General features: G+C 44.0%; 1 protein-coding gene across 1 annotated transcript; it reads right to left on the reverse strand.

Annotated features, from left to right (window-relative positions):
• Positions 1–6,901: 6,901 nt before the first annotated feature.
• Positions 6,902–18,190, reverse strand: patl2 (PAT1 homolog 2). The gene is made up of 19 exons (XM_041236763.1): positions 17,995–18,190; positions 15,995–16,136; positions 14,590–14,963; positions 14,022–14,093; positions 13,451–13,525; positions 12,987–13,157; positions 12,669–12,737; positions 12,133–12,293; positions 11,866–11,940; positions 11,420–11,552; positions 11,001–11,121; positions 10,659–10,756; positions 10,476–10,529; positions 10,042–10,187; positions 9,352–9,514; positions 8,919–9,059; positions 8,430–8,527; positions 7,671–7,820; positions 6,902–7,113 (listed from the first exon to the last, which is right to left on the reverse strand). Exons 1-19 carry the CDS (start codon positions 18,016–18,018, stop codon positions 7,074–7,076), a joined length of 2,307 nt encoding a protein of 768 aa, XP_041092697.1. The 5' UTR covers positions 18,019–18,190; the 3' UTR covers positions 6,902–7,073.
• Between the last annotated feature and the right edge of the window lie 374 nt (positions 18,191–18,564).

Here is an 18,564-nt window from a genome sequence, read left to right on the forward strand (position 1 = left end):
TGTCCCAGTGAAATTCCTGATACACCCTTAATTGCCTTTAAGAAGTATTTATTTATCGTCAGGTGTTAGATTCATTTGCGTTTTCAAAACAGGAAAAGCTGTCCTTCCCTCACCTTTGCAATCGAGCGCCAATCAATGCTGATCAATTGATTGTCAGTTCACTGCCTCAGATAGGACAGAAGTTTTTTACCACAAGAGAAGGGAAGGGAGGCTGGCTGGACAGTGCTATTGGTTTAGTGAGGAGACCGAACAGAGGCACGTTATGAAATTCTACAGAAATAAAAAAAAAAAACCAGCAGATGCCAGGCAGATGTGTTTTCACACCTCGGTTTAACTGCCTGCCCGGGTAAATAAAAGAGAAGACGGGTCAGCTCGGACCGCTCCCGCGCTCGTCAAACGAAACAAAGGGTCTGTCAGCTGTCAGCCAACAAAAAAAAGTTTGCTTTTTTCGTATAGTATCATTTAGGCTCACAGCTGGTAAAAAATTAAAAGTTTCCGTAGAAATCTGTACCAGACCGATTTTATTTTTTCGTAGCATATCATGAAAATCCGTGTCCCGCGTAAAACCCTTGCCTATGCTTTACCAGAAGTGCTTCACCTTCCAATGGTTGACCAGAACCCTTTTGTCCCCCCCCCCCCCCCCCCCGTGGCGAGGAGGGAGCGGACACACGTACGCACACCCCGTGCATGTGTGTGGGATGGGGGGTGACTTCAGGTTGACGAGAACACAAATTTGTCCTCTGGAGAATTTATATATATATGATATAACAGTAGAACACAAATTTTCAATTAATCTATGCTTTACCAGACCTCTCTGTGCTTTACAATGCTTCCCTGTGCTTTACCAGACCTCTCTGTGCTTTACAATGCTTCCCTATGCTTTACCAGACCTCTCTGTCCTTTACAATGCTTTACCAGACCTCTCTGTGCTTCCCTATGCTTTACCAGACCTCTCTGTGCTTTACAATGCTTCCCTATGCTTTACCAGACCTCTCTGTGCTTTACAATGCTTCCCTATGCTTTACCACACCTCTCTGTGCTTTACAATGCTTCCCTGTGCTTTACCAGACCTCTCTGTGCTTTACAATGCTTCCCTATGCTTTACCAGACCTCTCTGTGCTTTACAATGCTTCCCTGTGCTTTACCAGACCTCTCTGTGCTTTACAATGCTTCCCTATGCTTTACCACACCTCTCTGTGCTTTACAATGCTTTACCAGACCTCTCTGTGCTTTACAATCCCTGTGCTTTACCAGACCTCCCTGTGCTTGACAATGCTTCCCTATTCTACCAGACCTCTCTGTGCTTTACAATGCTTCCCTATGCTTTACCAGACCTCTCTGTGCTTTACAATGCTTCCCTATGCTTTACCAGACCTCTCTGTGCTTTACAATGCTTCCCTATGCTTTACCAGACCTCCCTGTGCTTTATTACACTTTGCTGTGCTTTTTCTACACGAAACTCTAACTGAATTTCTAGAACTCAATGGCCAAAAAAACCGCATTGAAAACACACACTCTACATAGAATTAATGTATTCCCCAAGATTTCATAATGCAATTAAAAAAAAAATATATATATATATATATATATATAACTCACCTCCCTGAAAAGAGCTTTTTTTTTTCGACCAACCAGAGGACCACAAGTGTCTGAAGTAGAGTAAAGAGCGTTCGACCAACCAGAGGACCACAGTGGTCTGAAGTAGAGTGTGTCCCAGCATCGTGAAGGACAGACAGACTGATAGATAGATAGACAGACAGACAGAACAGCTGATTACAGACAGAGGAAGATAAAGCACAGCGTTTTATACCCAGCCAGCCCCTCCCACACACACCAGACACACCCCCATGCCTGTAAGCCACACCCACTAGGCCACACCCCTTTATTCCAACAGCTATCTGTCAATCAATGCTATTGCTGACCATCTTTAAAATCCATTCTCTCACCTCTTATTAGCTTTATTAACAGGATCACCGGCCCCTCCCTTTAAAGGAGCGCTGACCATCTTTAAAATCCATTCTCTCACCTCTTATTAGCTTTATTAACAGGATCACCGGCCCCTCCCTTTAAAGGAGCGCTGACCATCTTTAAAATCCATTCTCTCACCTCTTATTAGCTTTATTAACAGGATCACTGGCCCCTCCCTTTAAAGGAGCGCTGACCATCTTTAAAATCCATTCTCTCACCTCTTATTAGCTTTATTAACATGATCACTGGCCCCTCCCTTTAAAGGAGCGCTGACCATCTTTAAAATCCATTCTCTCACCTCTTATTAGCTTTATTAACAGGATCGCTGGCCCCTCCCTTTAAAGGAGCGCTGACCATCTTTAAAATCCATTCTCTCACCTCTTATTAGCTTTATTAACAGGATCACTGGCCCCTCCCTTTAAAGGAGCGCTGACCATCTTTAAAATCCATTCTCTCACCTCTTATTAGCTTTATTAACAGGATCACTGGCCCCTCCCTTTAAAGGAGCGCTGACCATCTTTAAAATCCATTCTCTCACCTCTTATTAGCTTTATTAACAGGATCACCGGCCCCTCCCTTTAAAGGAGCGCTGACCATCTTTAAAATCCATTCTCTCACCTCTTATTAGCTTTATTAACAGGATCACTGGCCCCTCCCTTTAAAGGAGCGCTGACCATCTTTAAAATCCATTCTCTCACCTCTTATTAGCTTTATTATTATAAAGATTTATTATTTAATTTTGTTGTTTAACTTTGATTACAACAAATAAAAATCGAAATGATGTTCATATAGTTTTTCTTTTATTATTGCGTCTCAACCCTATAATTCTATAATACATACAACATTTTAATCGCAGCTGTAGACAGACAGACAAAGATATGTCCATATAATGATGGATAAAGTTGCTGAGTTGTTTCTGAAGAGGATTTATAGTAAAATACAGCTACAACCCATCTCTCCAGCTCTCTCACAGTGTTCCTTTGTAAAAAAAAAAAAAAAAAAAAGAAAAATTAATAATCTCACTGGGATGTTAAATACTGCACGAGGGCTTCAGATCCCAGGGGTCAAAACCGACCCTGTGACCTTTACTGAACTTTCACACACTTGGAAACACCAGCTCCCAATAGGGGTCCTTTCAAAAGAGGACCAGTGATCCTATTGATAAAGCTAATAAGAGGTGAGAGAATGGATTTTAAAGATGGTCAGCGCTCCTTTAAAGGGAGGGGCCGGTGATCCTGTTAATAAAGCTAATAAGAGGTGAGAGAATGGATTTTAAAGATGGTCAGCGCTCCTTTAAAGGGAGGGGCCGGTGATCCTGTTAATAAAGCTAATAAGAGGTGAGAGAATGGATTTTAAAGATGGTCAGCGCTCCTTTAAAGGGAGGGGGCAGTGATAATAGTGGGTAGGATTTGAATTGAATTGAGCTTGTAAGAAGGGTTTAAACTCGGTTTTGGCTCCTGCCGGTAAGGATAATGTTTGCCAGGCTTGCAGTGGAATTTACAAAGTGGCTAGACGCACACAGGTGCCAAAGTCCTGCTGCTGTGGACTTAACCTCTTGATTGCTGGAACAAACGACAAAAAAAAAAAAAAAAAAAAAATCTACATATTCATTCAGTAGCATTTGCCCCCGCGTGTCTCTGATTGCTGTGTATTCACACTGCAGTCTCTCAGGGAGACCTGTGCGCTGACACGTCGTTACAATGTGATTGTGCAGAGTTACTATGGACTGCATGTTGGAGTCTTTTTAATGATGAGCTCTCTTTGTTTTCTTCTTTTGTGGTCTGTCTGTCTGTTTGTCTGCAGCTTTAATGAAACTCAACTCTTTTCAGAGCGTAGTGAACAAACACAGACTCCAGGGAGAAGGGATTATACTGTAGCGTCAAAGTGAACAGGATCGTGGGGCTCTGTCTGTCTCAACACATTACAGTGCGTAATAGACATTTTAAAATAGGAGATGATTCACCACTCCTCCCCCCCTCCCGTCTCTCTCTCTCTCATGTATAGAGTGGTATCGTGCCCCCATTCCCTCCCTTTAAAAAAACAAAGAAAGACTTTTTAAACAAATTTAAAAAAAAAGCTGTTCTGGACATTTCAGGAAACCGGTATATGAGCAAATAGCTCAAAACGAGACATTTATTTATCTTTTCCATGGACTATGAGTGCGTTTGTGTGTGTGTGTGTCTCTGTGTGCGTGTGCATCTGTGAATCTTCACGTTTCTCTCCGAGTGTGCCCCTGTCTGTCCGTCTATCTGTCTATATCCGGGCCTCCTTTTCCAGCTCATTCACCCTGCGCTGCGTCGGTCCGTCTGTGTTTACGCCACGAGCGGCATAGCGTGACCAAAACATTCAGCACCGCGGAAATATTTACCGCGGGCTGAGCGCAGGCAGAGACAGGAGCGCCTTTGTAGCGAAACTTCTTTATAGATATTTGCGCAGGTGGCTGGAACATTATTATAAAGGCACTGAAGAAAAAATAAATAAAAACACAAACAAGAAAAGCAGAGTTCTGCATACTGCACAGCGGGCATCGTTTCCAATAGCAACGAATAATGGTTGTGTATTACACTGAGGGGCAATGGTAGCACCTGTTAGGCAGCCAAAAATCGGTGTTTTCAATCCCGTCGACGTTACCCCGCCTCCCGGCATTCTACCCTGGTGTCACACGACTACATGGGCATTTCTAGAAGTTACCTTTCGTCTGCTGTCAACCCGTGCGTGTTACCGAGACAAATGTGAGTTTTAGCCATATCGTGTTCCATTCCCTGTCGACGTTACGTTACATTTTTTTTTTTTTTGGTCGAGCGTGGTAGTTTCCTCTTACCCTGGGGTGTCACACGACTGACAATGGTAGTTAGCGTCGGAAGTCACCGTACGTCCTCTCCTGTCGTCGTACGTTACAAGGTAGCCAGTATGGTGGCTGGTAGCACAAGTATAGGGCAGCTGCAATGGGGTGAGGCTGGTAGAATGGGACCACAGTGTGCTGACTGTACCCTCAATGATCTTCAGTGGCAATGCAGAGAGACAGCGGCACTGCAATGGGTCTGTATTACACTGAGGGGCAATGGTAGCACAAGTATAGGGCAGCTGCAATGGGGCGAGGCTGGTAGAATGGGACCACAGTGGGCTGACTATACCCTCAATGATCTTCAATGGCAATGCAGACAGACATCTCTCCCCCCCCTCTTGTTCGCTGGCTTCCCTTTATGAAATGTTTGCCATTTTTAACACCCTGCTAAGGTGCCTCAGACTAAAAGATAATATTGATTCTGGGCTCCGTCGCTTTCTCTTGCTCGAGCTGCGATATATCACAGGGAGAATTCCACTGTCGGAAATTGCTGGCAGGAAGGGAACTGCTGTGTAGAAAGAAAGAGGGAGAATGAGACTACTGCTGTACTTAAACAGGAATTAAAAACACAAATGCAGAAGAGCTGCCAAATTGTGGATCACACCTTTACAAACTTCACGTAGCGAGCAGTGTATTTTTTTTTTTTTAAATCCCTTTCAAACTGAATGACAGGTGGCAGTTTTTTCTTAAAATAAATTTAAGAATGTGAAGGTTAAGGGTTGGACTGGTAGTCTATAGTGGTGCATTCCAGCGAAGGCTGTAAAACAGCAGCGCCCGGACACTCTGTTTGCACATTTGTGAGCCTAAACGTTCCCAGCATTCATGGACGGGTCAGTACCCTCTCCAAACAGAACAGCGTGTGTGAGCACCAGCCATAAATCCGAGGTGCGAGGAGACGGGGGGGGGAAGAGATAAGACAGACAGTAGTCTTGTATCGGAGACAGGGAAGGGAGGCTGGACACTTAGTGAAGAGACGCAGATAGTACAGTAAAGAAAAAAAAAAAATCAGACAAGCAAAAGCAAAATTTGCTGCTCAGATAAACTGATTTCAAGTTTAATTTTTATTTTTTTAATGCAAGTGCTGTACAAAGTTGAGAGTGTGCAAAAAGACATAAGAAATGTAGAATGTTTTTAATAGTTGTCCACTTAGAGAAACTAACTTCAGAATTAGAACAAAATCAGCAACAAAGAAATAATTCACATCCATTATAATAAATTAAATTTCCCCACAACCCTACTGTACACAATTAACTCCATTTTTTTAACTGCAGTATATTTCGCACCCTGCATCAAACTAAAATAGAGTACTTCAAAATACTAAAAAGTTGTTTAGCCAAAATTTAAACACATTTATGCACAGGGATAGTAATCAGACTCCCATTGCACAGCAGCATGATCCAGTCCAGGTTTCACTACCAGCTTGATCAGCCCCCAGTGTGTCTAGCTAACAAGCTCAGGTGTGTCTTATTATTAAACTCCTAGTGAAAGCAGGACTGGATCACACCGCTGTGCAGCGGGAGTCCGATTCCCATCCCTGTGTAGGCGTATAGTACTGTTGGGAATTATTAGGAAGACTTACACAAATAATTTAACCCTAATTTTGCTTTCCTGATGAGAAGTTACAGAGCAGGTTGAATTTCAGTTGCAACATTAATACCATGAGACTGAATTGAATGAAATTAATCGTCTTGCAAAGACGAAACTTGTTTTTAAATTGGGTTTCCAGAGTTTTCAGCAGTGCCAAATCCATTACAAAATTAATAAATTCAATTAAAGTCTTCAGAGAACAGAGTATTTCACAAAAAAAGGCATAAAGGGAGGCAGGCAGTAAATATATATATAAAAAAAACAAGACAGTTATAATTATGTATTTAGCATATTGATATTTTCTACACAATTCAATTACTCTCAAATCTACCCCCCCCCCCATTTTTAAATTAACACTCCCTGATTTAAATGAAAAAAAAAAAAAAAAAAAAAAAATCTTTTTTTTCAACCTACTTTAAACCCTATCACATCAGGATGGGAATCAGACTCCCGCTGCACAGCAGTGTGATCCAGTCCTGGTTTCACTAGGAGTTTAATAATAAGACACACCGGGGGCTGATCAAGCTGCTAGTGAAACCTGGACTGGATCACACTGCTGTGCAATAGGAGCCTGATTCCCCCTCCCTGACTCTCCTTCACATCTACCCATAACAGGTTAGTTATTCCACAAGGAACAGCAGTTGAATTGTTATTCCTGGTTTTTTGCCAGGTGTTAAGAGGAGATGGCTGGACAACACGCTGCTCCTGATCGCCTGGGGGTGGGGGCAAAATAAAATTAAAAAAAGGTTTTGTTTTTACCAAAAAAAAGCCTCAGTAGCCCTTGGCAACCCATTCCACACCCCCTCTCTGCGTGAATCATGACACTTTCATTACAAGCTATGTTGTGTAGAGTAACAGGAGGTATGCATCGTGATGCCAGAACAAAAAAAAGGCACAACTGTCTCGTAATTCAAGTGGTTACAAGAATGGAAATAAGACTCCTATCGAGTAGCTGTTTCACCCACCGGCCACTAGGAGGGCATGCATTGGGGTTTAACCCAGAAAACCGAGCCGCTAAGTCAGGGGCTTCAAACTCTGTCCTGGGGAGACCCCTGTGGCTGCTGGTTCTCATTCCAACAGAGCTCTCAATTAAGTAAAAATATCTAATTAAGCAGATTATCAGTTCAATGAAGGGTCTGGTTCAGTGATTGAGCGCTGGGTTGGAATGAGAACCAGCAGCCACAGGGGGTCCCCAGGACTCAGGGTTGAGAAGCGCTGTACCAAGTGAAAGCAGTGTAGTGCTTGCGTGTGGACAGACAGAGACACTTACTCCATGTTGTCTTCGAGCTGGTGGACAGTCTGCTTGTCCAGGTAGCGGCAGAACAGAGACAGCAGATTGGACGGCAGCAGGAGGGGCTCGACCAGTGAGGAGCGAGACATCTGGGAGAGTTGCTTAGCAACCAGGAACACTATGTCGGTCCTGAGAGTAAAGGAGAAGTCGATAAAAACAGAATCAGAGCTACCAGTACAAGCAGGAAATCAGACTCCCGCTGCACAGCAGTGTGATCCAGTCCTGCTTTCACTAGGAGTTTAGTAATCAGGCACACCTGAGCTTGTTGCCTAGACACACTGGGGGCTGATCAAGCTGGTAGTAAAACCTGGAATGGATCACACTGCTGTGCAATAGGAGTCCGATTCCCATCCCTGACTCTCCAGAATCTATGCACATTTTAATCCCAATCCTTTATTAAAATCAATTCAACTGTATTTATGCAAATAATTTTTGCAAATCTGAAAGTGCTTTAGCAGACAAGGCAAAGAATCACAATGAAAGGATCAAGGAGCCTCACATGCACAAAACTGCCATCAACTAGACCACTCAGTTAAACAAATGGTCCAATAAAGATGATGTTGAAAGCAGCCAAAAAAAATGACCACCCTTTGGTTTTTAATTGTTTAAAAAAAAAAAAAAAAAAAAAAAAAAAAGCATCAATAAAAAGGTGTTTAAAAACAAAACGTAATAATTTAAAAACAACCAAAATGCAGATTAGACGGCAGAAGGCCTAGAGCGCCGTGGGCAGGGTCTCACCAGCTCTCGAAGTCTCCGATACTGGGTTCCATCGGGGTCTCTGAAGACAGCAGTCTCTCCCCCTGACTCAGCAGGGCGTACAGGAACGAGATCCCAAACTGAAAAGCAACAAGAACCACACAGCAAAGCCTGGGCAGTCAGAAACGAGGCTCTCTCTACAAGACACGGGAATCTGACTACCGCTGCACAGCAGTGTGATCCAGTCCTGCTTTCACTAAGACACACCTGAGCTTGTTAGCTAGACACACTGGGGGCTGATCAAGCTGGTAGCCAAACCTTGAATGGATCACACTGCTCTGCAATAGGAGTCTGATTCCCAGCCTTGCAATAATAATGCTGGTTATCACCAGGATAGAAACAGACACCAAGAAGGAATTATATTGTAGTGTCAAACTGAACAGGACTGTGGGGCTCTGTCCGTCTGTCTTTTGTTTTACCAGCCAAACTGTCTACTCTTTGTATCGCTTTCACACAGACAGATAAACAGACCTTGTTCTGGCAGGCCAGAGACAGCCGCGTGTCTTTCGAGTCAGGCAACGCGGCGGTAAACCCCTGAAGGACCCGAATCAGCCGAGTGAAGGAGAGTCCGCCAATCACAACGCAGAGAGGGGGGTACAGCACAGGGAGGGACTGCAAGAAAGAACCGAAAGCTATTTTTAAAATACATAAATAAAAAAAATCGAGAGAGCGAGAGAGGAGAGAGAACTAATATGGGTCAGAATATTATCACACAATAATAGTTTTAAATTTACTGGAGTGATACCAGGATATATTTTTTCCAGTTTGTCGTCATGGTAAAAGTTTAAATAAATAAATAAATTAGGCAGGATTCCCCCCTGCCCCCACAGGTTAAAAATTTAGGGTCTTTACACGAAAATTGCCACAGAACTTGCACAGCCATTCCAACACAGGCAGGAGGTACCTCGTCTGGGCTGGTGTCCCTGGCCATCAGAAGAGGAAGCTCATTGGACACGGCAGTGAGAATCTCCAAAGCAGCGTCATGGGACAGGAAGGGGAGGAGTCTGGCCACCAGACGCTTGCCTTTGGCCACCAACAGGAAGGGCAGGAAGTTGACCGTTGATTTGCTGAGGAGGAGGAAAGAAGTAGTCAGCCAATCAAAACAAGGGAAGGAGAGAGAGAGACAAACTACAACAGTCACTACCCCAAACATTTGATAAGCTGATGTACTGACACAGACCTATACAGCTAAGGCCAAAAGTTTTGCATTACAGTACGATTGAGACAATAAAAAATAACTATGAATATAAATTTAGATCTTATTTAACATGTAATCAAGAGAAAACTACAAAATGATATCGCAAAAAAGGTCTCTCTGAAGGAAGCCATAATAGTAGCACAAGGAGTATTTCATGTTAGATTTCGAAAGGTCACATTCAACTAACAAGCTCTGGTGTGTTATTATTAAACTCCTAGTGAAAGCAGGACTGGATCACACTGCTGTGCAGCGGGAGTCTGATTATTAAACTCCTAGTGAAAGCAGGACTGGATCACACTGCTGTGCAGCGGGAGTCTGATTCTACAAGGCAGTGTGTAGCTCAGTACGTCTTCCGAGGGGGGCGGGGTGGCAATGGGAGCTGCTGGTTTCGCTCACTCTGTGTCGAGCTGCCCCTCCTTCAGCATGCGGAACAGCAGGTGTACTTTGCGTTGCCGCTGGTCCTTGAAACGAGAGCGATTCTCCTCGGGGAACGCGGACAGCTTCCTGTCCGCCTCCTCCACATCCAGCAAGATCATGTACATCTGAGAGGGGAGAGCAGGGAGGGAGAGGGGAGAGAGAGAGAGAGAGAGAAAGACTTAACGGCAGAATAAACACTTGTGTAGAACAAGAAACCTTGCAAAAGAGGAAAAAATTATTTATGAAAGCAAGAAAGAGAAACCTTTGCATAAATGAGAATCAGAAATAGACGAAGAAAATATTACAGGGCGGAGACAGAAGATATACTGTGAAAGATAGAATAATGAAGATAGGTGAGATAAACCAATAGCCTTTACATAATGGGAGAAATCTCACAGCAGAAGGGCACTTACTTTTTCTATGGTGTTCAGGATGGCTAATTTTTGGTGACCCAAATCCTTGTTCTCCTAAAAAGGCAAGGGGGGAACACAGTATAAAAAGGAGACCCGTTTCTCTACCGAACACTGACTACAAAGTCATTTGCATTTGATTTTAGTCAGACTTTAGAACTGATTTTATTATCCGATTTATTTTACCTCGTCTGGCGAGTGCGCGTGGACGGCGTCGATGGCTCTACGAGGAGAGAAACACGTCGATACTGCAACCTGACCGAGCGAGCCCTCGATGTGCACCACTGAGAGAGAGAAAGAGGCGCGGAGAGAGAAGTGGACAAGAGGGAAATGAGGGAAGAGAAAGAAGATGCAAAGAAAAAAAACTGAATTTAAGGCTGATGGAAATATGGGTCAAGGTCTCTTAACTAGACTCAGGGTTTAACTGAATCAAGATCCCATTATACCCCTCCTGCCCCTTTACAATACCCCTCAATACAGTACACACCCCTCCTGCCCCTGATTAGACCCCCACCCCACCCCCCTGACCTGGCTCATATGTCTCTGCTTTCTGCACGTAGGGGGTGATGAGTTTGGGGGGCTCCCTCTTCGTCCTGTCTCCCAACATCTCCTCCTCTGCCAGCTTTCGCTCCAGCTTATGGTAATACGCCTTGGAGGAGAGGGAGAATAAAATCAAGTATTGTGAATACAAAACCCCAGACTGTCAAGCACATCTATGTCAGTCTTACTTCCTTCCCTGCAATAATAATGCTGGTTATCATCACAGGGATGGGAATCAGACTCCCGCTGCACAGCAGTGTGATCCAGTCCCTGGTTTCACTAGGAGTTTAATAATCAGACACACCTGAGCTTGTTAGCTAGACACACTGGGGCTGATCAAGCTGGTAGTGAAACCTGGACTGGATCACACTGCTGTGCAATAGGATTTGCGGGGCTGCTTGGTTTACCTGATAGTAATAATCGTCCAGGTGCGGGTTCTCACTCTGCAGCTGAATCATCTGCAGTCGGATCACCCAGTCCTTCTCCTTCTGAGACATGATGTTGGAGTAGGGGTCCAGGCGAGCAGGCTTTCTCAGGGAGCTGGAAGAGGGAAGAGGGGAGGGGGGAGGCAGACATGCCAGAGTGGATCAAGACACCCCCCCCACCCCCTCCTCCCCTAAAATCGTATCTATCGTACAGCTGTTGCCAAAAGTTTTGCATCCCCACCCTCTGTATAGAATGAACTCCCTCAGCTTCATAGAGTCCAATGAAAGCTGCTGAATAATATTCCCTTGTTAACATTCAATATGTTAACAAGGGAACATTATTCAGCAGCTTTCACTGGACTCTATGAAGCTGAGGGAGTTCATTCTAGAGGGTGAGGATGCAGCTGTACACTTCGAGGCAGCCCTACCTCTGCGTTCTCTGCTGTCTCTGGTTGAGAATCCTTCTGTGCTGGGGGTGGAGCTGAGTCACATGACCTGGTAACCTGCAAATCAATAACCTAATAAGTTATTAATGATAGAGGAGGGGGGGGGGGGGGGGGACAACCTTCCTTGTGGGGGGATCACAGACTAACCACTATGAATTCAATCCTGACAGAAGGCACTGGAGCCCACATCGCTCGTCTGCTCCAATTCCTCTCAGTTTAACAGAGCAGTTTCAATGAGTGATGTCATACCTGAATCGCATGGGATTGGCTGGCGGGCTGAAAAAGGGGGCGGGGCCAGGCGCTGGGGACCGGGGGCCGAAACGCATCTGGAGCATCTTGGGGGTCAGAGGTCGAGTCGGGGTGCTGATATTGGGAGAGGAGGGGTGGAAGGGGGAGAGGAAGCGACCGGGCTGGGAACACACAGAGTACAGGGGAATCAAAACAGCACTCAAAGTATTAACCCTGCTTGGGTCAGAAGAGTGGCCAAAACTAGAGCTGCTCAGAAGGAGTATTCTATTATCAGGACAGAGCTCTTTGAATTAAGAAACAGCTGCTTGGGTTTGTGAGGATCGCTGCTCTCCGCAGGAGTCTTTCAGAAAAGCGAGCGATCGCTCACAAATCCCAAGCAGCTGTTTCTTCACTCAATCGCTTTCCTTTAATACTAATGAAAATCATATTGCACAAGTTTTTAAAAAAAAAACACATTGAAAACAAACCAAGACATTTAATAAAAAAATAAAACAAAGAAACAGAGTTTTACTGACACCTGCTGGTCAAAATCTCACCTGCCCAAACCTAGAGGTGAAAGGTCGCATGGGACACAGGGGGGACTGAGGCATCATGGGACTTTGCATCTAAAGACAGGTGATAAATACAGAATGGCAAGAGGACTCCCATTGCATAGCACTTCGATCCATTCCTAGTTTCACTAGGAGTTTAATAATAAGACTCACCCTGAAAACATTTTAAATTGTAAGATTTACTATCTCTTAAAAGGAGGTAAAGGAGCGCTGACCATCTTTAAAATCCATTCTCTCACCTCTTATTAGCTTTATTAACAGGATCACTGGCCCCTCCCTTTAAAAGGGAGATTTCAGACTCACCTGTTGGTATCTTTGACCGAACGGTCTGGGCGACACATGACTTGACTGATCGCCGTTCGAAACAGGGGATGCTGGGTAACGGCGTGACGCGGGCGACGACAAGAAGTCAAGGGTGGTGGGCAGGATCCTGTGGTCTGCTGACCTGTCAATCACCCTCAAGACGGCATTGTCCTGAATTTAAAAAATGATAAAGGATTATATTGGACTGTGGCTCCAGCAATGATTCACACAGCCCCCCTGAGTTTCAATAGCCATAGTTTTATATATTATACTGGACTGTGGCTCCAGCAATGATTCAGACAGCCCCCCTGAGTTTCAATAGCCATAGTTTTATATATTATACTGGACTGTGGCTCCAGCAATGATTCAGACAGCAACCCCCCCCCCCCCCCCCCCCCCCCCGAGTTTCAGCATGGTGTTACAATTTCTTCTGTCAACCGCTCCACCACGATCAAGTTTCTCACCTCCAGGACGGGACAGGGGGTTTGAGTCCGGCTGCTGAAGTGGGGCGGTATCCAGAGTCCAGAATCGGTGACCGTCTGCAGAGATGAAAAACAAACACTTATTTTTCTTTATTTGGCAGACATCTATCCCAGGCGACTCGCACAGATCACAGGGCAGCACAGGGTTACAATGCAAGCTTCATATTGAAACACAGTGTAGTTTACAGCAAGTACAATACTACTACTGGAATAAAATGAGACAATTTGCCCTATTTTCATCTCTGCAATAATATTGTTATCACAGGGATGGGAATAAGACTCCCGCTGCACAGCAGTGTGATCCAGTCCAGGTTTCACTAGCAGCTTGATCAGCCCCCAGTGTGTCTAGCTAACAAGCTCAGGTGTGTCTTATTATTAAACTCCTAGTGAAAGCAGGACTGGATCACACTGCTGCTTTCATTGGGAGTTTAATAAGACACACCTGAGCTTGTTAGCTAGACACACTGGGGGCTGATCAAGCTGCTAGTGAAACCTGGACTGGATCACACTGCTGTGCAATAGGAGTCTGATTCCCAGCCCTGCTGTCGCTCACCTGGTCATTCTCAGTATCCATATCATCCCAAATCGAGCTAATCCCACTGTCCACTATAGCGCTGTCCAAACTCTGCAGACAGGGACAAAATGGACACAACAAAGCCACCATGAGGAGACATGATTTAGCAGACTGCAGTTTCAGCATTTCAGTTTTACCTGCGAAAAAGTTTCAAGCTGGCACTGCAAGAGCCACAAAAACATAAGAAACAGCTACTACTGTGTGAAGCATTGCTGGAGCCACAGTCCAGTATAATATATAAAACTATGGCTATTGAAACTCAGGGGGGCTGTCTGAATCATTGCTGGAGCCACAGTCCAGTATAATATATAAAACTATGGTTATTGAAACTCAGGGGGGCTGTCTGAAGCACTGCTGGAGCCACAGTCCAGTATAATATATACAACTATGGCTATTGAAACTCAGGGGGGGCTGTGTGAATCATTGCTGGAGCCACAGTCCAGTATAATATATAAAACTATGGCTATTGAAACTCAGGGGGGCTGTGTGAAGCACTGCTGGCGCCACAGTGTAATAATTAAGGATCTTGAAAGGTGTTTTATTTCACCTCTAAAGTTGGTCGGCCTTCAATGGTCCGAATGACGGCTGGATCCTGGAATTCCACTCTCTTCCCAAATTCCCGTCTCCGGGCTCCTCTGTAATCCTTCTGGCCTGCTGTGAAGAATGAAGCCTGGGGCTTGAGCGGGATGGTGGACTCAGGTTTGGGTGTTTGAGGCTGGGGAGGCTGGGGAGGCTGGGGAGGCTCGGTCACTGCGGTCCCAGGCTGGGCCGGGGCCTGTGGTTCTTCTGGATTCGGTTCGGCTGGGGTCTCCTCTTTTCGAGGCGGGGAGCTGGGGGGATGTGTTTTTGAATTTTTGGTGAATTCTCCGCAGAAGAGGAATAAATCTGTGGGATCTTCCTCCTCTCCCCCTGATTCAATATCTAAAGAGAGAGAGAGAGAGAGAGTGAAGAGAGAGAGAGAGAGAGAGATGTCTAGGGAGCCGAAACGAATGCATGGTTTCAACAATTTCACGTTGTTTTAAATTAGTCATGTTACTTACAGATTACAAGAGAAAATTAATATTTTTGTATTTAAACGGAGAGTCCAGCAATCCTGTTAATAAAGCTAATAAGAGGTGAGAGAATGGATTTTAAAGATGGTCATAAAGGGAGGGGCCAGTGATCCTGTTAATAAAGCTAATAAGAGGTGAGAGAATGGATTTTAAAGATGGGCAGCGCTCCTTTAAAGGGAGGGGCCAGTGATCCTGTTAATAAAGCTAATAAGAGGTGAGAGAATGGATTTTAAAGATGGTCAGCGCTCCTGTAAAGGGAGGGGCCAGTGATCCTGTTAATAAAGCTAATAAGAGGTGAGAGAATGGATTTTAAAGATGGTCAGCGCTCCTGTAAAGGGAGGGGCCAGTGATCCTGTTAATAAAGCTAATAAGAGGTGAGAGAATGGATTTTAAAGATGGTCAGTGCTCCTTTAAAGGGAGGGGCCAGTGATCATGTTAATAAAGCTAATAAGAGGTGAGAGAATGGATTTTAAAGATGGTCAGCGCTCCTTTAAAGGGAGGGGCCAGTGATCCTGTTAATAAAGCTAATAAGAGGTGAGAGAATGGATTTTAAAGATGGTCAGCGCTCCTTTAAAGGGAGGGGCCAGTGATCATGTTAATAAAGCTAATAAGAGGTGAGAGAATGGATTTTAAAGATGGTCAGCGCTCCTTTAAAGGGAGGGGCCAGTGATCCTGTTAATAAAGCTAATAAGAGGTGAGAGAATGGATTTTAAAGATGGTCAGCGCTCCTGTAAAGGGAGGGGTCAGTGATCCTGTTAATAAAGCTAATAAGAGGTGAGAGAATGGATTTTAAAGATGGGCAGCGCTCCTTTAAAGGGAGGGGTCAGTGATCCTGTTAATAAAGCTAATAAGAGGTGAGAGAATTGGATTTTTAAGTCAAGTTTTTCCTCGGCTCCTCACCCAGTCCGAAGGTCTCCTCGTTGTACAGATCGATCTCCTCGTCTTCCTCGGCCATCTCCTGGAGCAGAGGGGAGTCGTCGTCATCTTCATTCACCCCCCAGGCACTGCCCTGCCCGGCCAGCAGAGGGGGCTGCTCACCCTCCTAACAGATAGAGACAGAGGAAACGCTGGACGAATGTGGTAAACTAACACAGACGCTAATATTATCCAATCACAGTTTCTGGACTATGCAGCCAAAAGGTAAAATTGAAAAGAAAGGTGCATTTGGTTATAATACTCCCTTGCTCTTTTCTATAGGGAAGCTGCTCTGGTCAATATTTAAGTCAAGATTAAAGACTTACTTTTATAGTCTAGCCTTCTTAACCCCAGACTTGCATGCATCATTATTTTTAATAATCTATTTTACTTGCTGATGTTTGCAATTTTGGATCATTCTGACTAATACCCTGTTTTCTTCACCCATTTATTATTATTATTATTATTATTATATTATTATTATTATTATTATTATTATTATTTACTGTTCATTTTCACTTTTTTGATCCAGCAAACTCATGTTTGAAAGGGCAGGTAAAATAAATTGAATTTAAAAATAGTGTTGAGTTCTGGGTTAGGGTGCAAAAAATTAAACAAATGTAAATACTTCTAGTGTCAATAGTAATTCCAGGAGTGTCTGGAATCATCAGAATTCCCTGCCTGCAGAGTAACAGTATGAGAAACCATGACAGAGAAATAATAACATCTCAAAATCAAAGAATAGAAATATAATTTTTTTTTTACAGTATAAATAATCTAGCAGGATTGAATACTTGCAACCAAGGCATTGAAAAAAAATTATATATAATAAATAAATCACAGCACCCCCTGGCGTTTGTGATCGGTACTGCTTCACAAATATTTTTTTCTACGCCTAACCGATCGCAAACGATAGAGGGCGCTGTTCGCTCTTTTCCAGAAAGCACATCCACTGGGCAATACACCGCCCGGGTCCTCTCTCTCTCGACCCCCACACCTCCCACAAACAGTGTCCTTTTAATAATAATAATAAATAATAATAATAATGCCATATTCCAATTAACATCCCCTCAATCAATTAATTGTTTTTTTTATGACACAGGCTTTATTGAGCAAACATTACATACAGCTCCTCAGCAACACATGCGATAAAGGTTATGCATGCGTGTGTATGTAATTAAATATACCGGCTCAAAGCTTGTGTTGTAGAAAGGACTGTTAATGAAATAACTGGATGCGCAGGTTTAATCAGGGCTGGCATTCTCCAGAGGGTTCAAGCTACAGCTGCAGTATTTATATAACCGATTGGTATTTACTGTTCAACCTCCGAATCAGTGTTACGAAGTCTTTTGCACTTCGCAAGAATTATCACATGAGCATCAGCACTGAGAGACGTGCGTAGGTGCGCGTATTAATAATAACAAGAATAAAAATCTAAAATTAGCGCAACACTTGTCCAGGTTGCATTTATTGTGCGCAAACTGAGAATCTAAAGTATTGCACCTTGCAATATCACAACCCGTAGCCTAACGATGCAAGAAGCCACGACTAATTCAATACCTTGCTGTTGTATTGAGATGCTTACAAACACGGGCCTGTGTGGCACACGGGCGCGAATTTAAACTCGTGTTTTCCACTGCAAAAAGGATACCGATCGGCTCATTGTTTTGTTTGTTTGTTTTAATTAAAATCCATATAAAAAAAAAAAATATCAAATGGTGTTTAATTTGGTTGAAGCAAACAAATAAATAAGAAAATAAATAAACGCTATTTAAACCCGTACCTACTACCGACTCCACCGGGTTTGTCTGCTTAGAATAGGTTAATTAGCATCATTTTAATTGAGTTTTTTTTGTTGTTGTTTTGTTTTGCATTGATTCTGCACTGCTTATACAGAACAAGAAACCGCAAGCATGGTTTTAATTTCAATATCAGTCGAAGCTGACTCGTTAGGGAGAGAAAATGAAGCAGAAAGGAGCACTTACGGTAGGGTCGGACGCGTTATTCATTATTTAATCCTTCACAAACGGTGTTGTGTGTGTTTATTTTATTAGTTTTTTGACGCCCTCGCTTGCTTTGCTGGCTGCGTGTCAGGAGGCTCGCTCGTCCGGTACAGAGCAGCCCCCTCCCGTCTCGCCATTTAACATTCCCGCGGCCACAGGTGTGCGACCGCACTGCGCCTGCGCGGGCACACCTGGTACGGCAATGGGACAGAACATGGCGGCTCCCCGCTCCGCGATTCAGCACGGCTTGGGTACGGCACGCACTGCCGCTTATGTGTGTCCGTTCATTTTAATCGGACCGTGCAATCTAGAGACGCGCTTCTACAGTTTGGAGATGAACCAATTCACAGATTGCATGGGAAACGCTTTCCAAATCACTACACGTGTTACTGTCTACCTGCTTCTTCACAAATACTACTAATAATGCCTTGTGTGCTCGCTCTTTGAAAAACAACTTCTTCTTCTTCTTCTTTTTCTGCTCCTTGACGGAACGAAGCGAGAAGACGAGAAGACAAGAAGCAAGAAGAAGAAGATAAGAAGAAGAAGAAGAAG

The sequence above is a fragment of the Polyodon spathula genome, chromosome 42 (genome assembly GCF_017654505.1).
Source record: "Polyodon spathula isolate WHYD16114869_AA chromosome 42, ASM1765450v1, whole genome shotgun sequence".
NCBI lineage: Eukaryota > Metazoa > Chordata > Actinopteri > Acipenseriformes > Polyodontidae > Polyodon > Polyodon spathula.

Coding starts and splice junctions, on each gene's coding strand:
- patl2 (XM_041236763.1), bottom strand. CDS start 18,018: ATGAATAACGCGTCCGACCCTACC. Junction 13,158..13,450: donor CCCCCTGTCCCGTCCTGGAG/GTGAGAAACTTG, acceptor TTTTAAATTCAG/GACAATGCCGTCTTGAGGGT. Junction 12,738..12,986: donor TCGGTCAAAGATACCAACAG/GTGAGTCTGAAA, acceptor ACCTGTCTTTAG/ATGCAAAGTCCCATGATGCC.